The sequence below is a fragment of the Ovis canadensis genome, chromosome 18, assembly GCF_042477335.2.
Source record: "Ovis canadensis isolate MfBH-ARS-UI-01 breed Bighorn chromosome 18, ARS-UI_OviCan_v2, whole genome shotgun sequence".
NCBI lineage: Eukaryota > Metazoa > Chordata > Mammalia > Artiodactyla > Bovidae > Ovis > Ovis canadensis.
This window is the reverse complement of record NC_091262.1, coordinates 82,023,562-82,046,501: the sequence shown is the minus strand read 5'-3', so window position 1 is coordinate 82,046,501 and position 22,940 is coordinate 82,023,562. Positions and strand designations below refer to the sequence as shown.

The 22,940-nt window shown below is 51.4% G+C and overlaps 1 protein-coding gene across 1 annotated transcript in view; it reads right to left on the bottom strand.

The window, feature by feature from the left end:
* The window catches only part of TDRD9 (tudor domain containing 9), a 91,058-nt gene that overhangs the window by 28,997 nt on the left and 39,121 nt on the right, over nt 1-22,940 (bottom strand). Inside the window, exons 18-31 of the mRNA XM_069558908.1 lie at nt 22,573-22,617; nt 19,986-20,039; nt 17,796-17,912; nt 16,538-16,645; nt 13,266-13,366; nt 11,463-11,636; nt 10,061-10,172; nt 8,771-8,983; nt 8,426-8,515; nt 7,719-7,979; nt 6,430-6,585; nt 5,437-5,507; nt 3,955-4,064; nt 3,366-3,462 (exon numbers count right to left, since the gene is read on the bottom strand). Coding sequence (XP_069415009.1) covers nt 3,366-3,462; nt 3,955-4,064; nt 5,437-5,507; nt 6,430-6,585; nt 7,719-7,979; nt 8,426-8,515; nt 8,771-8,983; nt 10,061-10,172; nt 11,463-11,636; nt 13,266-13,366; nt 16,538-16,645; nt 17,796-17,912; nt 19,986-20,039; nt 22,573-22,617 — 1,709 coding nt within the window. The remainder of the gene's footprint in view (nt 1-3,365; nt 3,463-3,954; nt 4,065-5,436; nt 5,508-6,429; nt 6,586-7,718; nt 7,980-8,425; nt 8,516-8,770; nt 8,984-10,060; nt 10,173-11,462; nt 11,637-13,265; nt 13,367-16,537; nt 16,646-17,795; nt 17,913-19,985; nt 20,040-22,572; nt 22,618-22,940) is intronic.

The window sequence follows — 22,940 nt, the reverse complement described above, 5'->3', positions numbered from 1 at the left end:
AGGGCCAACTTCTCTAAACAAGGAGCTTTAAACTTACGTTGCAATATGTTAAAATTATGTTGAAACAGAGACCCTGGAACTTTTATTGCAAGCTAATATCCTAGAACTCCCCATATGAACCAAATAAGGAAATCAGTTCATTTCAGTTGCTCAGCCATGTCCAACTCTTTGAGACCTCCATGGACTGCAGCACGCCAGGCCTCCCTGTCCATCACCAACTCCTGGAGTTTACTGAAACTCATGTCCATTGAGTCAGTGATGCCATCCAACCATCTCATCCTCTGTCGTCCTCTTCTCCTGCCTTCAATCTTTCCCAGCATCAGGGTCTTTTCAAATGAGTCACTTTCACATCAGGTGGCCAAAGTATTGGAGTTTCAGCTTCAGCATCAGTCCTTCCAATGAATATTCAGGACTGATTTCCTTTAGGATGGACTGGTTGGATCTCCTTGCAGTCCAAGGGACTCTCAAGAGTCTTCTCCAACAGCACAGTTCAAAAGCATCAATTCTTCAGGGCTCAGCTTTCTCTTTATAATCCAATTCTCACATCCATACATGACTACTGGAAAAGTCGTAGCTTTGACTAGATGGACCTTTGTTGGGAAAGTAATGTCTCTGCTTTTTAATATGCTGTCTAGGTTGGTCATAACTTTTCTTCCAAGGGAAAAGCGTCTTTGAATTTCATGCTGCAGTCACCATCTGCAGTGATTTTGGAGCCCAGGAAAATACCCCACTGTTACCCCAACTATTTGCTATGAAGTGATGGGACCGGATGCCACAATCTTAGTTTTCTGAATGATGAGTTTTAAGCCAACTTTTTCACTCTCCTCTATCACTGTCTTCAAGAGGCTCTTCAGTTCTTCACTTTCTGCCATAAGGGTGGTGCCATCTGCATATCTGAGGTTACTGATATTTCTACAGGCAATCTTGATTCTAGACTGTGCTTCCTCCAACCCAGAGTTCTCATGATGTACTCTGCATAGAAGTTAAATAAGCAGGGTGACAATATACAGCCTTGACGTACTCCTTTCCCAATTTGTACCCAGTCTGTTGTTCCATGTCCAGTTCTAACTGTTGCTTCCTGACCTACATACAGATTTCTCAAGAGGCAGGTCAAGTGGTCTGGTATTCTCATCTCTTTAAGAATTTTCCAGAGCTTGTTGAATAAGGAAATATATTTCCTCAAAAAGCAAATGTTCAATCAATCTGAAGCCTCCATAAAAAAGAAAAACACGCTGTTAAGTTCTCTGTAATGCGTACTGTATTAACCTTCAAAGTGTTAAGAGCCTAACAGCATCTCCAAATGCTGCTCAGGCTGTCCTCTGAGGCTCTGCCACCTCCCCGCTCTGCCGCCAGACGCGAACAGCCAGGCCCTGAGTCACGGTGGGGGCTGCAGCATCTGTGAGTCTCCTCCACCGTCCTGTGAGCCCAGGAGGGCCGCTCTGACAGCTGGGGAAGCCCAGACTTCAGGGAGCGCCAGGCACGGCCAGAGAGCAAGCCCAGGTCCCTTTCTTGATGTATGTTCTCAGCACCCCACCCGCTTCCAGTACTTGACAGGTCCCTGCTCCGGTCTCCTGTTTCCTAAGGCTTTTTTAAAATATAGGAATGGAGCAAGGTTTTTTAAAATTACAAAAACAGCCCATGAATACACTGGTCAACAACTGAGACAGTCTGTGAGCACACAGGGTGGAGATGTGAGCCGCTCTCCGCTCCCGCGCTGGCCATCCAGGGCAAGCGGCAAGGCTCGGGGAGTCTGGAGCGCTGGAGGTGATGGGGAGAGCTCTTACACGGGAGGACAGGCCACAGTGCGGCAAGACGGCGCGTGCCAGAGCGCCTCCTGCTCAGGCTCTGAGTGCCTCCAAATACCTCACTGTCCAGAATTCTTAAAGAGGTATTCATCTTGGGTAAAAAAAAAAAAAAATACACTGCATTACTCAAGTCCTCAAGAGTTTATATTGAAAAAAGAGCTCAGGCAGGAGCCTGGACAGATGTGGTGATGCATCCACCGAGTCAGAGCCCCCAGCCCTGCCCTACGTGGAGCTTTCTGACTGTGGCATCGCACCTGGCGTGTTGATTTCACATCTGTCTCCCCTACAAAGACCCCAGAGATGCCTTTATTCTAAAGATGTTTATCACACCATTATTACAAAACTAGAGAGAAACCAAATTCCACATACAAAGGTATATTAAATTCCTTCAGGGTCAGAGCAGGTCAGAAACAAACCCAAATCCAAACAAAACAGGGAAAAGTTGGTAAAAGCCACCATATGTCCACTCAGCAGTGTCTGATGCAATGTTCACAATGAATATTTACAGAGATGCCACCGCACTATGAAAACGCTTACGTGTATGAAAAACTTAAAGCAAAACGGAGCGTGTGCACAGCCCTGCGAACCAACTCGACTCCAGTTTCTCTAAGTGAGTATATTCGTCCAGGTGACCACCGAGTAAATACACTGATAATGCTCGTTTTCCTCCCATACAGTATTTTTCTTTTTAAGTAGCATATGTTTTTATAGTAGGGAGAAAAGACATATATAATTATTATCATTATTTTTTAAAAGCCCTGTATACCTGAGACGTGACAGCAGATTCTAAGCAGCCCTCACAGGAGGAGGGCTGAGTCACGGCACAGGGCTACCTCCCCTGCACTCAGTGAGGCTGGTCAATGGACCTGTGTGTGGTCCAAGGAGAGGCGGACGGGGCACGAGCCACGGGCAGGAGCCCTCCTCCAGCATGTAGGCCTGCCTCAGTGTCTGGGGAGGCCGTCCGTCTCACCCACCAGAACGTGGGCTCCCAAAGGCCCAGCTGCATTCCTTCCTTGGGTTCCCCCCACCCCGCAACCCGACGAAGCCCCACAAGGCTGCCTCCTCGGCCATGCCCTCCTATTCCAACGCAAGCCCCCTGCTATTCCAACGCATGCCGTGCAAAGGGCGGGGTCTTGGGGCTGCCTGCTGTCTGGCTCGTCCTCACGCCACTCCAGGGGCTCCAGCTGCCTTCTCTGCTCACAGCCCGCAACGAGCGGGACCCACCAGCGTCCACTGACGCCACTGCCAGGGAGCCTGGCATCGCTCCCGGGCCGCTGGCTACGGACACGCGCCACCTTGAGCCTCTGCTCTCCCTCCCGAGTGCTTTCGCGGCACTGTCACCGGGGCGCCCGTGGGAGGCTGTGTGTCCGCTCAGTGTCTTTCTGAACAGGATCCAAGCGCAGCCCCACAAACCACCGTAAACATGGAAGCCAGGGGTCTTGCTGGCAGGCAGACCCCAGGGCGCGTTTCCATCAGAGCTCTGTCCCAAGAGAACACCCGCTTCTCCCGCTGGTTCAGGTCTCACCGCAGCCTGGGGTCCAGGCTGCAAGCACTCCCTACCTGAGCTCCATGACGGGGGCGAACAGCATGCTGAGGAGTGCAGGGAGGCCTGGGATGTGCGGCATCAGGGAGGTCTCCCGCAGCAGCATGGTGGACCCTGCGGACAGGCCCAGCGGGGGGCAGGCAGTCACCGCGGGCGCCACGCCTCCGCTGCCCGCGGCCACGCCCGCCCCATGCTCAGGCCTCCCGCCCTGCGTGCAGTTGTCCCACAGACGCCAGGCAGGGCAGAGCTCCCGGGTGCGGGTCCCCAGGCCCCCCAAGGGAAACCCACCGCCTAAGGCCCTGGCTTTGACCCTGTCCTGTTTGGTTACTCCTCCTCTCCTTCCTCCTCAGGCCAAGACCTGGGATTCACCCTCCTGTCCGGCCAAGATAACGGAAAGCATGGACGGCCAAGGAGTCCATCCCTGCGCCCCCGCGCAGGGAACAGGAAGGCTGGGACACTCCAGCTCACAAGCTCACACCCGCCGATGCACTCAGAAGAGAGTCCAAGAGCTGGGCCGCAGGCGTGAGGCTGCTCCCGACCTCAGGACAGACATCCTGCCCTGGAGTCTGGCAGGGAGCAGGGCGGGTGGCGCGGCCCCCCCCTCACCGGTGGTGTTCACGGAGAGTGACGCGGCGACCAGCAGCCGCTGGTGTGCGTCCTCGGGGCTGTCGCTGATGATGACCGAGTTGATGCTTTCCTTCTCAATCCAGACGCACCTGAAAGGAGAGCTGCCAGGAGAGGCGGCCCCTCCACGAGGCAGCGCCTGACGCCAGACCAGGAGGAGCCACTTCAGAGACAGGCCAACTCGCAAACACAGCGCCCGACCGACCGCTGGGAGGCCGCGGCCCATCTCCATGGAGTCTCCTCGCCCTGCTGTCCCAGCCACGCCCGGACCCACGTGCTGCCCTGGCACAAACCTCCACCTCCAGCCAGACAGCCGCCCGCGCTGCCCACCTGCAGCGGCTGCTGCCTGCCTCCCGGCAGGCTGTCCCTGGACACCCGCCTGCGGGAAGCCCAGCCCGGCCCACCTGCCCCCTGCTCACAGCAGCCCAGCATGGCCCCCTCCACGCCTGCTCCTCCCGAACCTTTGACTCTAATCACGGGCCAGGCTGTCGAGTCCACACTGAAAGCTCTCATGAGCTTTCTGCTCCTCCTGCGGTGGACACAGTCCACAGTGACCCGCCTGGAGCGCGGAGGGAACAGCCTCCGGAGTCTCTCCTCCGTGTGGGCCCGCACCCTCTCAAGTGCTCACTGGGCACCTGCAGACCCTGGGACTCTTGCTGCAAACCGGGGGCTGAGCTCTGCGTTTCTAACAGGCTCTTGGGGACACATCTGCTGCTAGTTCTGGAGGGGACTCTGGCAAACCAGGGTTTTCCCCTGCAGCGCAAGCGACTGTTTAAGATGCACAAAATGAGGCTTCTCATGCTTCTCAGGAGGAACAGACTCGTGAGGCTTGGCTCCCCGCACCTCCCAGCAGTCCTCTGCTCTCACTCCCCGTCCTCAGGGGAGCACTCGCTCCAGATCCGGCCTGCACCCTCTGCTGCCAGGACCCTCCCACAGCCTTCGCCCTGCCAGCACGATGCTCCTGGTCTTCACTCCTCCGCACACTCCAGGTCTCAGACTTCTGAAACCCGATGGCCTTCCGAGTGTGGTCAGGGCGCTCTGAGACACCTCCAAGATGTTCCATGAGCCCATCAAGAGCCACACCAGCCCACCGTGAAGTCAGAGGTTTCCTCTGTCCTGCCGCTGTGCCTGCTGGATCCATAACGTGGGAGGCACACCACCTGTGAGGTGGTCACTAGTGCCCTCCCTAAACTCCTCCAGGACACAGCAGGCACGACAGACCTGCTGGACGAATGACGACGACGCTGAGAACAGAAATGACGAGGGCCCTGACGAAGCCCAGGCCTCAGCAGAACGGCTTTCACCTAACAGAATGTGAGAACCTCAGGTCTGCAGCGTGCGCAGGCCAGAGGCCTTAGCAAAGGCAGCACGTTCCGAGAGGCTAGACATAGAAAAGCTTAGTTTCTGGTAAGCCCTGTGAACAGAGGAGCAGAGAAAGACGCTTCGTGGGAATCTTAATCATACCTGAACTTGGATATTCTGGTCAGACTATGACACTTCAGCTCGTAAGGGTTAAAAGGCCCGTGAAGTACTGCCTGTACACACAAAACATATTAGATGTTACCGGTAAGTAAAATGCCACTTCACTTTCATTTTAAAAATCCAAAAGTCAGCTCTCAGTTTAAAAGAAAGAAAAAAAGCTACATCTTAGTCATAAGGTCTTGAAGATCTAATGGGGGAAAAATGCCTTAAAAGAGGTATTCTCCTGGGATGCACCTGTTTCCATCAATGGTTTGCTAACCTTCATATTCTGCATATAAAATACATCTATACACACACACACATACAAGATTAAAAGGAAACACAGGCAGACACTTCTGTGAAAGGACCCTCTTCACTGCAACAGCAGGCCTGAGATCACACAGCCAACAGCCAGGGCGACAAGAGCAGAGCCCCTGACTGGGCCGAGGGGACATGTCCCAGCCAGCCCGCCCGCCAGACGCCTCCCTGGGACGAAGCTGAGCCCTGATGCTGGTTCTCCGGAGCCCACAGCTGTGCTCCCCTCCATCTAACGAGCAAGCACTGGTCACTGTGACTGGAAACGCAGCCTGCCACCCAACTGCCCAGCTTTGTTACAAAGCTCCCGTCTATCCTGCCTCCTCAGAACTGTCAGAGAGGCTGCCTCCCAGGCTTGAGTCCTCAGAAAGTCCGCCAAATATAATAAACATAATCCTCAGCTTTTAGGCTGTGTAATTTTTTTCACATGGCATTGCCTCTGGAAAGGTTGGCTTAAAAAAGAACCACTCAAAAAAAAAAAAAAAAAGAACTAGTCAAAAGCCCGTCTCTACAGTAAACTCTAGGTTTTTCTCACATTAATACAGGCTCCACAGTGAGAGAAGCAACAGCACTAAAAACCAAGCACAAAAAGCCGCCGTGACTTCCAGCTGCAACTCAGCTTATAGCTGCAGAGTGACTCAGAGTTCCTAACTGCACTTTGGAATAACTCCTATAAGTTACCTTGCAGTTCGGGTTACCCAGCTTATTGGAAGAAAAGCTCTCTAACAAAATCCGGATCAGGCGCTTTTCGTCATCTTTCACAGGAGACGCTGTGGACACGTCTGTCAGGCCTTCTACTGATTTGGAAAAGAGACCCTTGAGAACTTCGTGGCTTTGCTAAACAAAATAAGAAAAATCCATTTTGCTGAAAGGAAAACCAGTATTGAAAACGTCTTATTCCAAATTAGTCAAAGCATCTCACAGGCACGACCTTGTCATCAGGGTGGATAATTAAGAGACCACTAAGACACCCTGATGGTGTCAGATCATTGAGACGCCAAAAGGCAATTTATCGATTCAAACAAAAGAAGACAGAGCTCACTGAAGGCTCAGCTCATTAGCCTTTACTAACTTTCTGCCAAAGTGAAAGTCACTCAGTTGTGTCTGACTCTGCAACCCTGGACATATACAGTCCATGGAATTCTCCAGGCCAGAAGACTGGAGTGGGTAGCCTTTCCCTTCTCCAGGGAATCTTCCCAACCCAGGGATCAAACCCAGGACACCAGCGTTGCAGGAGGATTCTTCACCAGCTGAGCCACCAGGGAAGCTTTCAGCCATCAGAGAACCGAAGAGTGACTCAGCGTTTTTGTGCAAAATGTCAGCTGCATCCTGGGACTGTGACCAGGACCCCCAGTGCGTTTTCTCAAGTGGAAGCACAAACCCAGCTGGCTCTATGGTGACGTTTTCCTGCTGGTTTGCCCCCTGCCCAACCCAGTACCTCATCCCCACCAGAAATTATAGAAGGAACCACCTTCAACATGAGCCTCAAAGTGGCATCTCAAACTTTCAGATCAAGAAAGGCAGCTTCAGAAATGGTTTTGAAATAAACAGATGAAAAACATTTTGAAATGTTTCAAATGCTTGAAACAAATATTTTATAAAGGAATTATAAAATTCATTAGGGAGATAAATCTTGGAATCCATTTTTTTAAAACTCCCCAAAGAGAGAACATTTTAACATCTAAGTTTCGTTCCAAGAAGAAAAAGAAAAAAAAAAAAAAAAAACAGCTTCATAACCGGAAACCAACAGGAACAGTACCTGGCCACCAAATCACCTGGCCACCAAGATTTGGTCTCAAAGAAACTAGAAGACATTTAGGAAGGAACCACAGGTCTCAACACACTGATCGCTGTCCAGCTCTGCAGCGCTTGGGATCCTGAGAGCGGGAGAGGCCCCCTCTGCCTCACTCCCCACCCCGCCCACGGGCGCGCACACGCACACACGCACTCCATCCACGGGCAGCACGCACCTTGGACTCATAGGGCTCCTCGGCCGGCTCGGCGTAGCCCTGGCTGATGAGGATGCTCCGTACGCTGACCGTGTCCTGCAGCCCTGAGGGGAGGTAGGCGTCCACGTGCAGGACGCTGTGCACCATGGAAAAGACCCTCACCAGGAGGGTGCGGCCGCTGACCAGAGCGGAGAAGCGCCGGCCGGCCGCGGCGCTCCAGCGCTCGCCGCACACCAGGCACCTCGCCGACGGCCGCATCTTGCAGATCTTGAACTCCAGGGCCTGCAGGACGGACGGCAGGGCCGGACCCTCAGCCCAGACGCCCCCCAAAGCAGGCCTGGGCGGGGTCTGCACCAGGGACCGTCCCGGGTCCTACTGGAAGCATGTCAGGGTGACCGAGGATGTCACAGGTAAAATCACACGGTTTCGTCAGTCAATGACAAAAAAGCTTAGAATGACTTTTACAAAGCACAGGTGGAAAAGCATTATAAACTTCACTAAGTTTGAAACCCTCCATGTACTTTTAACTTGCTCCAGAAGTACTATCAGCAAAAACATCTACAGCAATATATCTTGGGGAAGAAGCAGAAACCAGACTAGGGGAGTATAACATACTGAGTGCCTTCCTACTCTGGGTCTTGGCCCAACCGCACGCTGAGAGGCGAGCCCTGACCTCCAAGACCCCTCCAGCTTCACACGCTCAGGCCACAGGAGTGTGTCCCCCTCACCTGAAAGGGCAGCTCAAGGAACCGGCAGGGCATCTCCCTGAGGACGCCCAGCGCCACGCGCGCTCTGTTCCCGTAGTCCACAAAGAACACCTAGAGGAGGCGGGTGTGTGTCAGCGCAGGCCCGGCCAGGAGCCCAGATGCGGCCGCCCCAGCCCAGCCCGCTTCTCGGGACTCCCAGGACGGGGCGAGGCCTCAGGCCACTGAGGGAAGGCGCTTTCCGTCTGCACCACTTCTCTGATTGTAACTATTTTATATTTAGTTTCCACGTGAAAAGACAAAGGCTTTCTGTCAACTGTGTGAGTCTGCCTCATTTCCGTCTGCGAGACTTTTTACAGAGAAACATACCTCGGCAGAATTTCCAGAAACATAGAGGACCTGAGCTCTGAAGTAGCTTTCTTTATCACTGTCGGCGAAGGGAGCCAGGCAGACTTGGTCGGGGTGGGGGTGGACAGGCAGGGGCACCAGCGTGAGGCGGTTTATCTCGGCGGTCAGACTCTTCAGGAACTCCCAGCTCTTCTCATCGGTCCTGTACCCCCAGAAGTGTCCCACTTCAACCACCTAGAGCGGAGGAGGAGACGGACCCTGCAGAGGATCTCCATCTAGAGGGACAGGCGCGCCTGCTGCAGGCCTGACGTGCACCCCCCCCCCAACCGCAGGTCACAAGCTATACCCCCTGGTCCCTAAGGTTCTCCAGGCTCTGAGTCGGTGCTCGTGAGAAAACGGGGGTCCCGGTCAAGCGAGGTGAGTGGGTGTGACGCACGCCAGCACTGCAGGCTCTGGGGCCACGTGAGGTCAGGGCTGTTCCATCTGACCAGCCCCCAGGACCTGCCGAGCCCCCAGAGCCCCCACGGGTTCTCTGGGCAAACCCCGGCCCCCAGCGTGGCGTGGGGCAGAGTGCGGACGGCCTCACCTGCTGCTGCCCCCACACGGCCCAGGCCGCGCTGCTGCAGCCCTCCAGGCGGCAGGAGGCCAGGCTGCTATGGGGAGTCTCCCAGGGAAGGGGACCACGCATTTGCCAGGAAGCCTGCGGCATTTTAACTGAAATTTTATTTTGAAGAAGTAAAAACTACACTCCAGTGAATAATGCTGCCGATGCTGGCTTTGCTGATACAACTGAATTACAGAGATAAACAGCACCACGCCAGTAACATTCTACCTGCACCTTACTGCTAAAACTGGTGCTTTTCAGCATTTCAAATGTACTGACATTTTAAAAATCAAACTTTGATTCTAGGATGAATATTTGTTTCTTTTTCTGTTACAGCCACGTTTCAATTCACCAAGTGAGAGTAAGTCAAGCTCACCTAGACCGACTCCAGGCGGCCTTTAACAATGCCCTTAGATGATGCTAGTGTGAGCTGTGAGGGCCCCTCACAGGGAGGTTTCTCCACAGTGAGACACAGGACCACACAGTCCACGGCTGGTCAAATCTGAGGATGAGAGGAGCCACGGACAGGGGGCCAACCTAAGTTATCCGAGGACTGACCCCTCGCTGCTCACAGGCCCAGTGTGGGTGACCAGGGTACACAGGCTGCCTGTGGCCACATCTCCACGTCCACTGCCCCGTGTGTTCAACGAGACGATTCTAGACAAAGACGACAGAAGAGCTCTAAGGCTGGGTCGCACCGCTCTCACCTCTGTGACTTCGACTTCGAGGAGGAGGTCTGTGATGGTCTGCGACTTGTCCAGCGTGCTAAAGGAGACGTGAGTGGGATCGACTGTCTGCTTCCGGAAGTCCACGCTCACCCTGTTAGACAGCACTCATCTTAAAAGGCAGCAGAGGTGTTACAAAGAACACGTGTATGCTTACATACGTGAAGTTATTATTTGGACCAGTCCACAGTTACTACAAGAAAAGAAGATTTTAATGAAATACAGCCGGTGGTGACGAATCGCATCTCATCTCACACAAGAGACTCTGCCAGTGTCCTACGCTGCCCTGGGACAGGGGGTGCACCCCGCAGGCACACACCACCCTCTACAAACGTATGCTAACGCTCAAGACCGCCATGGAATTCTGCTTCCAAGGATAGAAATTCTAAATCTGGGAACTGCAAGGTCTCCTGACTTGTGGGTTCGGAGGTGAGTGACCCTGACCTTTAGAAAACCACAAGAATCCACAGCTGTGTCGTGTCACTAGAAAGTCCACGCCTAGGTCATGAGGTCATGTCATTAGAAAACACATACATGGTTTCTTAAACACCCAGTTATCATTCACCCCTTAAAGCAGTAACACAGCAAATGCTAAAATGTGAGGAGATAAAACTCAAGTTTGGGAAAAGGCTTCCTTTTCTTCCTAGTAATTTTATTCTTCCGTAAAGAGGAAGGATGAGAGACCCTGACCCGCCTCTGCCCCACCCGCAGACCCGTCTGTTAAGTAAGGTGCCTAGGCAGCCCGGCCGCGGGACAGGTGTGCTGCACACGGCCCCAGACTCAGCGCACCCAGCTGCCACCCTCAGAGCCAGGTCATCCCACACCAGCCACACTCGGGGCGACACCTCCCCTCCTCCCACTCCTCGGCTTCCGGTCGGTGCCTCGGGGGCTTACAAGATGGCACAGGGCTGCAGCTCTGCGGGCTCACCCTAAAGCAGTCCCCGTCAGCAGAGCCGCCAACTGCGGAGCAGCGCCCCGGGCCACGCGGAGCCCCTGCGCTGCCCACCAGGAGCTCCCAAGGGCACTGCCATTCGGTGCCGGGTCAGCCCCGCTGAGGGCAAGGAAGAGCCTCTTACGCTTGAGAAAAGGAGTGACGGGAAGGAGCAAGACAGGGCTGGCACCAGGCTCGGTCCCCTGGACTTGACTAAAAATGACACAGTGGTTCCGCCCACTCCCCCGGCAGCCTTGACGACAGGCGCCACAGCTGTCACACAGAGGCAAGCGCTGAGGCTCGAGAGGTCAAGTGGTGTGTTCAGGCACACGCAGCAGCCCCAGGCCAGTGCTGAGTGGGCACCTGAGCACAGCTAAGCAGTTGTTCTAAAGCGGTATTTGAGGGTGTGTAGGCAGCAGGACAGAGTCGTGCCCACTGGCCTCCTGAGCCTACCTCGTGTTCCGGAGCTTGGACACAGCCCCTCCTTGTACCTTGGCTTCAATCTCCTCTGCAGAGTGAACACTGAGTTCGAGGGATACTTTGAGCTGAGACATCTTGATGGCCATGTACACGGCAGGGAGCGTTTTAAACCTCTCTGTTGGATTGCGTGAAAACTCCACAAAGGCTCTGCTCCACAAATACAGATAAAAAGAAAGCTTATGAGGCGTCTGAAACAGAGATAAGTGTATATTAATTTTTCTCAAGTTCAGATAAAAGATTTTCAGCTACACCTCTCCTCAGAACTACCTAGTAACTAACTTCTCATCACAGGATCAATCAAGAAGATGTATTCAAGAGGAAACTACTCACTTAAGAGCAATAAAAATTACAATGCTGCTGCTCTGCTCAGTTGCTTCAGTTGTGTCCAACTCTATGCGATCCCATAGACGGCAGCCCACCAGGCTCCCCTGTCCCTGGGATTCTCCAGGCAAGAACACTGGAGTGGGTTGCCAGTTCCTTCTCCAATGCATGAAAGTGAAAAGTGAAAGTGAAGTCGCTCAGTCGCGTCCGACTCTTAGCGACCCCACAGACTGCAGCCTCCCAGGCTCCTCCGTCCATGGGATTTTCCAGGCAGGAGTACTGGAGTGGGGTGCCATTGATGACATACCATTAAATTAAAAGCCAGTATCATCCTCACGTATCATGCAGTATAATGTGAAATAAAGACCGACTTCATGTGGAATGTCCAGCTAAGAAATCTTAATTGTCATCATTGGAACAAAGTGATAGGTCTGTGTTTTTTCTATTTTATTGTAGAATAAAATGCAGAGAGAAAACCACACAGCTGAGCAGCTCAGTCATCTTTCTGGTGCCCCTCAAACACCCGGTTTATCACAGTGACGCTGAGGCATGGCCTCCACCCGCCCCGCTCTGCAGGTAAGAATCAAACGCGCAGTGTGGGTGCCCGCCAGGCACGCTCTGGTATAAACGGGAAAACCCTCTCGTTCACACTTGCTGGTGAATGTCAGAACCGCCCAGGTCAAACACCACACTCAGACACAGACTCGTGACCCTCCAGCTGCTGTCCTGGCGAGCGCAAGCCTGGGGGAGCCGGAGCCCTGGGGTGCTAAGAGCAGCCTACTCAGTCCTTCCACCCCAGCCTCCTCCCCACTGCCCTGTCCCACCTCAGCTCCATTTCCGGCCCCTCCGCTGACCCTCACCTGCCCGGGGCTCCCTTCACACACGTCCATTCCACTCCCACCAGCTGTCTCTAGAAGGCGCCAGGTCTCTTCTTACAGACCACTTCTTTCAAAGACTCTAGACCACCATGATTCTCCCCTTCCCTGAGCGTTCCCAACGCAAGAGGTGGAGCAAGCCGAGCCCGCGACATCCCTCCCCTGCCTCCCTGCCTCCTCCCGCTCCCTCCCCTCGTTGGCTCCCACTCCTTGTCCCCCAGGTTCTAAATGAAGCAGACAAAGTCTCCTGGGGGCATCTCTGGCGGCCGGCCCACACGTGAAATCTCAGCCAGATACACTCCAGTGCAGAGCACCCCCCGAGCACCAGCCCACACCCCTCACGCTACTGAACACCTTGGGCATCAGACCCGGGACCACACAGCTCGGCTCCTTTAGGAGGAACTCGGCTGAGAGCAGACACACAGCTACATGAACCACAGCTGCGCTTCGAGAGCTGTCCACAGTGGCCCTCTGATGACCCCTTCTCCCACACACCCAGTTTCAAGAACCAGCCCCTGTAAAAATGAACACCTCACGGCTCTCTCGCAACTGCAGTGGATTACAAACGTACACTACTTACTTTGCACCATCAAACACGATGGACTTGACTTGGCCACACTGTCTGAAGAGAGACTGCAGTTGTTGGTGGTAGAGAAATCCGTAGGGAGGGATATGCTTCAGCTGCAAAACACGGCAGGCATTAGCAGGGGCAGACCCAGAGCCCCCGAGAGTCACCGCGTTCACAGAGCAGGGCGCGCCGTCTCTAACCAGAGAGGTGGGCCCCGCAGCAGGACACTGAGGGATTAACGACTGCTGTGGGGAGTAATAACTCCGCTCTAATAACACACACTAAACAGAGGCTAGTTCTTCCACATGTTCAGTCGCTCAGTCGTGCCCGACTCTCTGTGACCCCTCAGACTACAGCACACCAGGCTTTCCTGGTCCTTCACACCTCCTCCCGGAGCTCGCTCAAACTCATGTCCGTCAAGCAGGTGATGCCATCCAACCTTCTCGTCCTCTGTTGTCCCCTTCTCCTCCTGACTTCAATCTCTGCCAGCATCAGGCTCTTTTCTAAGGAGTCAGTTCTTTGCATCAGGAGGCCAAAGTATTGGAGCTTCAGTTTCATCATCAATCCCTCTAATGAATATTCAGGGTTGATTTCCTTTACGATTGACTGGTTGGATCTCCTTGCAGTCCAAGGGACTCTCAAGAGTCTTCTCCAACACCACAGTTCAAAAGCATCAATACTCTGATGCTCAGCCTTCATTATGGTCCAACTCTCACATCCATACATGACTACTGGGAAAAACCAAAGCTTTGACTAGACAGACCTTTGTGGGTAAAGTAACGTCTCTGCTTTTTAATATGCTGTCTAGGTTGGTCACAGCTTTTCTTCCAAGGAGCAAGCGTGTTTTAATTTCATGGCTGCAATCACCACCTGCAGTGATTTTGGAGTCCCCCAAAATGAAGTCGGACACTGTTTCCACTGTTTCTCCATCTATTTGCCATGAACTTCAGTTTCTGAATGCTGGGTTTTAAGCCAGCTTTTTCACTCTCCTCTTTCACTTTCATCAAGAGGCTCGTTACTTCCTCTTCAATCTCTGCCATAAGGGTGGTGTCATCTGCATATATGAGATTATTGATATTTCTCCTGGCAATCTTGATTCCAGCTTGTGCTTCTTCCAGCCCAGCGTTTCTCATGTACTCTGCATATAAGCTAAATAAGCAGGGTGACAATATACAGCCTTGATGTACTCCTTTCCCAATTGGGAACCAGTCAACAGACTGGTTCCATGCCCAGTTCTAACAGTTGCTTCTTGACCTGCATACAGACTTCTCGAGAGGCAGGTAAGGTGGTCTGGTATCCTCATTAAGAATTTTCAAGTTTGTTGTGATCCACACAGTCAAAGGCTTTAGCGTAGTCAATGAAGCAGATGTTTTTTTCTGGAATTCTCTTGCTCTTGCTTTTTCTGTGATCCAATGGATGCTGGCAATTTTGATCTCTGGTTCCTCTGCCTTTTCTAAATCCAGCTTGTACATCTGAAAGTTCTCGGTTCACATACTGTTGAAGCCTAGCTTGGAGAATTTTGAGCATTATCTTGCTAGCATGTGAAACGAGTGCAATTGTGCAGCAGTTTAAACATTCTTTGGCATTGCCCTTAATTTGGGATTGGAATGAAAACTGATTCTCTCCCATTAAAATAGTCCAGAAGTCCAATATACAAGTTAAGACTTTATTTCACCTTAAAACAACAGAGTAGCCTATATATCTTTGTCAAACATGGCATGTCTACAAAGGCAGTGGTGGGAATGCAGACACCCCTGGGAGGCAGGAGCGGGTCCTCACCCCGCAGGCAGCACCCAATCAGGAGGCGCTGGACAACCCCTCCTTTTCTTCTCCCCCCTCCGCCCCCTCCCCACACCCACCCTGCCCTCCCCGCAGGGCCCTCTGGGTTCTGAGCTCTGTCTGTGTACGAAACCCGGAGCCCCTGCCCCACGCCCAGCACAGCTCCACAAGAGGCAGCAGGCAGTGAACAGCGAGGGCTGAGGGTTTGGGTCTGAGTTCAAGTCCTGCCTTGTTCAGTCTCTTTAGGCGAGTCACAGAGCCGCCCTCGGACCCCCAGCCACACCACGAATTAAGGGCGATGATCAATCTCTCACTCAAAGGGTGAAATGCAATGAAAAATGAGTAAAAAGCAGCTAGCAAAGGCGCTCTCAGAGGACAAGCAATACATCCATACTAGCACGAACTCAGCTGTTACAAAGCACACGGGAGGGAATTTTGGCCCGCAGAGTGCATGGCGAACAGGCTGCCTGGTGGCTGCAGGAGGCAAGCACAGTTCCACATCCGAAGAAGTGCGCCCTGGGGTCCTCCCCCAGTGCACAGGGGAGGAGAGGCCGCCGCCAAGCGTGCTTGGCCCACCACGGCCATCAGGAAGAGCAGAGGCCCAGCCAGGCTTCCCCACCATGAGGCAGAGCTGACGAGCACCTCCGCAGGACAAAGTGCGGTGCTCCTCTGAGACAGCTCCCCCCCGCCACCCCCACAGTGTAAACTCCGCTTCTTCACTACCGGAGCAACAGCGCCCCAGCAGGGGGAGGAGAAGCCACGGTGCTGTGGGCTCACCACCCGCCGGGAGCCCTGCCGGGTCTCCACGCCCCCTTAGTAGATGCAGGCTGATGACACAGCAAAAGCCCACGAAAGCCTGACTCCCACATGCTTTATTTCAGCTGCCGACCCTGAAGTCACCCTGGGCTCAGGTTTGATTAAACACAGAGTCCACCTACGTTGATCCGGTGGTGAGTGCTGTGACTGACCATGAGATTCGCCCAAAGCTCATGTTATTCAAACACTAATTTTCAGGCCGCACTTCTAGTTCAGCTTCTGTGGCACGGGGCCTCAAGTCTGAATTTCAAAACAAACAAACACTCTCTAGGCGACTCTGTTACGTGTGAACGGGGATCAGAGTTTAAACCGCAGTACAAAGTTGCGTACCAAATAACCCTTTACACTTTGCGTAAAATGAAGTTATTAACCGCCTGCTCTTAAATTTATGGAGAAGTATCTTAAATCCTTCAAAACGAGATGGGGCAGGCAAGGTTGGCCTTGAACACTTCACTCCACCAGGCTTCCTTCCTTCAGGCCAGGTCTGCGAGACAGGAACCAGCGGAGGCGAGGGAAAAGGCCAGACAAGCCCTGAACTTCACTTTAGGGGAAGAAAGTCCGCTAAGCATTTACACAAACAGAGACAAAGGGGACATAAGATGCTCCGTAGCGGCCGCACTGCAGTGACGCCTGTCTGAAAACCGAGCGCCCAGTCTCCGCCCAGGGAAGGTCGCCGTCTCTCCACCTACCACGACGGTCGTCTTTGGGTCTTTGCCTGCCAGCTCCCTCATGGCTATCTCTTCGTCAGGCTGCCCGAAAGTAAAGTAATTTGGATAAAAAGCACCTGCCAACACAACCTGGAAGACAGACGTATTTTCATGAAGTAACAGCATGATTTTATCACGGTGTCTCATTAATATACTAATCTCATCCCACAATGACACCCATAATATAAAAGGTGAGTTAGTATTTTCTAAAACCTGGACCTTTAATCAATCAGCAGAAAGTCACGATTCTGGTTACTTCCCCGTAACAGAAACACATTCTACAAGATCATTCCTCCAAGGAGCCTGACTATTTCTCAGAATGAGGTTTAGGGACTTCCCCAGCAGTCCAGTAGTTAAGACTCCACTCTCCCAATCCAGGGGACACAGGTTCGATCCCTGGTTGGGTAACTAAGATCCCACAAGCCACACCGTGCAGCTAGGAAAAAAGAATGAGGTTTAGAAAACAGTGATGAGTTGAACAAGGACACAAATGACTGCACACACAGGGCCCTGGGGGCTAGCCAGCATTTTCTACCTTCTCCTCACCGTACTGCCTTCCTTGGGTCAGGCCTTCTCCAAAATGTTCAGGTAAAGTTACAGTTGGGGCACACAGACTCAGAGCAGCAGGCCTGCCCTCAACGTTCACCTCTAAAAAGCACTCTGCAAAGAGCCGCTTCTTCAGTTGAAAACATGCCATTTGAAACCAACATCCAAGGAAGACTGTCCCAACCTTAATTTGACATTGGTTTCCCAGATGCCTCCAGGTTACAGGATCCCAAATCTGTATGCGTCAGCCAACACACGGGCGCAGGACAAGACCTCCTCCTCGGAGCCCTGAGTTAGAAGCACTGGCTGCCTTTCCAGGATACACTTCCCTCTACACATGCCTAGAAGGCTCCATCCAACAAGGGAATCTGATCGTGGCCTCCAAAGTTAAAATAACTTTTTGATGCAGGATAAAAGCAACGTAATATTAACAGCAATTTTACTTTCTTAAAAGCCAAAATAAAAGGATCTCTCTAGAAGCAGTAAAGATAGCAGTCTTCAGAAACATTCCTTCAGAGATCAGAACTGGGTTTGGATCATCAACTTCTGTTCTCCAACACAGTGTTAACACTGGGCATCTAGGATCTCCTGTGAGATACAATTTGTATCAGAAAAGGGGAGCAAGCGCTTTCACAGCCGTGAGACCAAAGGTGCAGAAGAAACCAGGAAAAGACATCCGGGCACTCCCAGGTACCTGCAGGATGAATCTCTGCTTGTACGTGTACTCCTGGTCCATGACAGGCCGCCGGGAATCAACATACATGTTGAACTGTGAGATCCTAGTCTTCAGTTCTTCGTATAACTCAGCCACCTAAGAAAAACACGTTGACAGATGGTGTCTCCAGGTGACCTCTCCAGGTGGCCACGCTATTCAGGGTAGTGGCAGCACTTGGAAAGCAGCCCACACTGGGGAATGCTGCTACGCCTATGGGTGAGACACTGCAGCCACTGAGAGCCACAGTAATGAAGACGGATTAACAAAGGATGGGAAAGACACACAGCGCAGTGTCACGAACAACAGGACACAACCCCAACTTATAAACACACACAGGAAACAGCTGCAGACGCACACACAGGTACCAACGGTGTCAGAGGAGCCGGACACCATGACCACAGCCCTCGCTTCAAGTCCTTGGCACATTTCCACAATCTCTTGCTATAAGCATATACTGCTGCTTTGTGATTAAACACCAACGGCTACACAGTCACCCTGAACAAAACAAACCTCTTCAGTTTAAATAGAATCGTCTGACGTAAAATGATTCCATCACACTTCAAATGTATACACACAAGAATACACAAATCCAAACACCTACGAATGCACCATAAATCAACTTTCCACAAAATTCTCTCAGTAAGTGAAGGAAAAAACTGTACAAGCTACAGTTGCAAAGGTAACTGGAAAAAGACCACAAAAAGGAACGGTAAGGACGGAAACGCTTAGGAACCCTGCCCTATGAGGAGAGGAGGAGAGCCTGGGGACACAGGAAGGGCCCAACCCGGCCACTTCCACACTCGCTACTGAAATCACCCGGAAGGCTGCAGGAAATACAGCTTGTCTGATTAAAAACCAATTTAAAATTATGCAAGTCACCTTTTCTGACCAAAATGCAATAAAAATCAAAATATTAACAATAAAGCAAGATACCTAAAGATATTTCTTTCTTCCTAGAAACTCAAAGACTCTTCTAAAGACCCTGAGTCAAGGAGAAAGCCAACAGTGAAATGAGCCTCAGACAGGGATAGCAGTGAGCTCCCTACAGCTGGGAGCGAGTGCGCATCCCTACATGGGATGTCAAAGACCAACGGACCCAAACCGCTCACAGGAAAACTCGCAGCTTCAACTGCTTTTAACTAGAAAGACTGAAAGTGCATCCCACTCCAATATTCTTGCCTGGGAAATCCCACGGACAGAGGAGCCTGGCAGGCTACAGTCCACGGGATCTCAAAAGAGTCAGACCTGATGTAGAAAGACTGAAAGTGATAATAAGTTAAATTCTCATCTCCGTAACACTAAAAAAGTAAACTAGAGAAAAACTAAATTAATGGAACAAAAGCCAAAGTCAATCCATTGAAATCTTTTACCTTTCCTCTCTCGCAAAACACCTGCACAGCAAAACTATCAAATCAAACCAAGAGTAAGTTCTCTGAAAATACAAGAAAGCAGACACAGCATCTTGCAAACTGGTACAGTAGAGGACCTAAGTCAGCAGGCCCAGCTGTCCACGTCCTGGCCATTCCAAAGGAAGGTTTGGCTCCCGGCAGGTCACCTCTGGGTCCCTGGCATATCCTGCCTCTAAGAGCGTCTTTGTTCAGCTGAGGCCTTTGCTCAGCATGAACGCAACAACCAGTTCATGGAGCAACGTGACATCGTGGGGGTGGGGGGCAAGGGGCCTGGGCCACATGGTATCAATGTGACCTTCAGAGGTGCTGCAAACTAAGTCAGTAAGGTCAACCAGGTGAGCACCCCTGACCACGTAACCAACCCTCAACACAAGCTCGCACGCCAAGGCCCAGAGAGCCTCCCCGGCCTGCAGAGTCTCCTGCAGGCTGTCGGCACCCACGCTGCCCAGCAGGCCCTGCCACAAGAGGCCAACTGTGGGCCGACACCTGGTCTCTCCTGGTCCCTCCACACCCACCTTGCACCTTTGCTGGTCTTCATCTGTGTTCATTCACTGTAACAAACTGTAACTGTGACCGTAACACATCAGTTCTACTAACGCTGGACACAGGATGTACTTCCTGGAAGGCTCACTGCTACCCATGGGGTCGCGAAGAGGCCCACACGACTGAGCAACTAAGCACAGCACAGTACAGCACCCTGTGTAGTGCTGGTACTTGATAAACGCCACCTTTACTTTCATTCAAAGAATATACAACTTACCTCTCTAATTCTCTTGATCTGAATGTAATTTAACCGTCCCCAGTCAAGTTCATCCTTTAAATACACAAAGCATAATATTCACTATTAATGTAACAAACTAGAACTGATACACCTACTATAACACACACGTCTCACGAGGAAGAGTACACACCGGCAGGAGAAGCGCTGGCCGGCTCTCTTTCTGGTCAGTCACACAGGCGCGTCCGCCTCCTTGCAGCCCCACGGACTGCAGCACCCCCGGCCTCCCTGTCCAGCACCAACCCCTGGACTGTGCGTAAACCCATGTCCATCAAGTCGGTGATGCCATCCAACCATCTCATCCTCTGTCATCCCCTCCTCCTCCTGCCTTCAATCTTTCCCAGCATCAGGGTCTTTTTCAATGAGTCAGCTGTTTGCATCAGGTGGCAAAAGTACTGGAGTTTCATCTTTAGCATCAGTCCTTCCAATGAATATTCAGAACTGATTTCCTTTAGGATGGACTGGTTGGATCGCCATGCTGTCCAAGGGACTCTCAAGAGTCTTCTCCAACACCACAGTTCAAAAGCATCAATTCTTTAGTGCTCAGCTTTTTCTGTGGTCCAACTCTCACATCCATATATGACCACTGGAAAAATCACTGCTTTGATGATACAGACCTTTCTTGGTAATGTCTCTGCTTTCTAATACGCTGTCTAGGTTGGTCATAGCTTTTCTTCCAAGGAGTAAGCATCTTTTAATTTCATGGCTGCAGTCACCACCTGCAATGATTTTGGAGCCCAAAAAAATAAAGTCTGTCACTGTTTCCATTGTTTCCCTATCTGTTTGCCATGAAGTGATGAGACCAGATGCCCTGATTTTCATTTTTTGAATGCTGAGCTTTAAGCCAGCTATTTCACTCTCCTCTTTCACCTTCATCAAAACGCTCTTTAGTTCTTCTTCACTTTCTGCTATAAGGGTGGTGTCATCTGCATATCTGAGGTGACTGGTATTTCTCCTGGCAATCTTGATTCCAGCTTGTGATTCATCCAGCCTGGCATTTCGCATGATGTACTCTGCATATAAGTTAAATAAGCAGGGTGACAATATACACCCTTGACGTACTCTTTTCCCGATTTGGAACCAGTCCAGGGTTCCATGTCCAGTTCTAACTGTTGCTTCTTGATCTGCATACAGATCTCTCAGGAGATAAGTAAGGTGGTCTGGTATTCTCATCTCTAAGAATTTTCAAGTTTGTTGTGATCCACTCTGTCAAAGGCTTTAGTGTAGTCAATGAAACAGATGATTTTCTGAAATGCTCTTGCTTTTTCTACGATCCAGCAGATGTTGGCAATTTGATTTCTGGTTCCTCTGCCTTGTCTAAATATAGGTTGTACATCTGGAAGTTCTCAGTTCGTGTACTGTTGAAGCCTAGCTTGGAGAATTTTGAGCATTACTTTGCTAGCATGTGAGATGAGTGCAACTGTGCGATAGTTTTAGCATTCTTTGGCATTGCCTTTCTTTGGGATTGGAATGAAAATTGACCTTTTCTAGTCCTGTGTCCACCACCAAGTTTCCCAAACTTGCTGGCATATTGAGTGCAGCACTTTCACAGCATCATCTTTTAGGATTTGAAACAGCTCAGCTGGAATTCCATGACCTCCACTAGCTTTGTTCGTAGTGATGCTCCCTAAGGCCCACTTGACATCGCATTGCAGGATGCCTGGCTCTAGGTGAGTGGTCACAGCATCGTGGTTATCTGGATCATTAACATCTTTTTTGTACAGTTCTTCTGTGTATTCTTGCCATCTCTTCTCAATCTCTTGCTTCTGTTAGGTCCATACTGTTTCTGGCCTTTACTGTGCCCACCTTTGCATGAAAAGTTCCCTTGGTGTCTCTAATTTTCTTGAAGAGATCTCTAGTCTTTCCCATTCTATTGTTTTCCTCTATTTTTTTGCACTGATCACTTAGGAGAGCTTTCTTATCTCTCCTTGCTGTTCTTTGCAACTCTGCATTCAGATGGATTTATCTTTCCTTTTGTCCTTTGCCTTTCACTTCTCCTCGTCCCTCAGCCACTTCTAAGGCATCCTCAGACAACCATTTTGCCTTTTTGCATTTATTCTTCTTGGGCTGACTGTCTACCCAATGGCTTTCATGAGTAACTCAGGCAGTTGCTCTAAGGATGCATCTGGGCAAAGCAAATTTACACACACATACCTATTAGCAACCTTTCAAACACACTCAGTTTAAAAGGAGAACAAAACCTGACTGCACCCACCCCAGAAAACAAAGGCTTTGAGCCTGGTTTTTCCAAGCCCACTATGGAACACACGGCTGAAGCAGCAGACGGAAAGCCTCGAGCCCCTCCACTCTAAGCAGCAGCCCAGGCGTGGCCCCCAGGCCTGTGGTCCCGGCAGCTGCCAGGGCTCCTGACATGGAAGGGTCCCCATTCTTGGAGGCGGGCGGCAGGCATCATGGCTACACACAGTCCGCGCCACCTCCAGGAGCTGGCCGCTCCAACAAGCCGGGCACTGCTGGTTCACACGTGGCAGTGAGGCTGAGCGAGGGGGACCCAGGAAGCTCCCGGGGCGCCAGCAGTCACAGCCGAGAAACTCAGGGAACAGCCACTGACCTTCGGGTGCCGCAGCTCCCCTCTCTGCCTGCAGGTCTGCCACGCCTACAAAGAAACCATCAGGTTCAAAATTCTTTCCCGACCATAGACAATTTACAGATTTGTTCTTTCTTTTTGAAAATTATCAAAGTATGATAACACATTTATAGGAGACTTGGAAAACAGAGAGCAAAATTAACATATAGCTCCACTATATACTAAAATTATTCTTTTAAGTGGGTGAATTAGGATTTTTAGGTGGGAGGTTTTTTTCAGTAAACTTCATAGACTCAGACTCCCATCCTGACATACTTCTCCCAAAAGTTTGTTTAGTCTCGGGGTCAGTCACACTAAAAACACTTCTGACGGAGACAGGCCCAGGGCGTGAA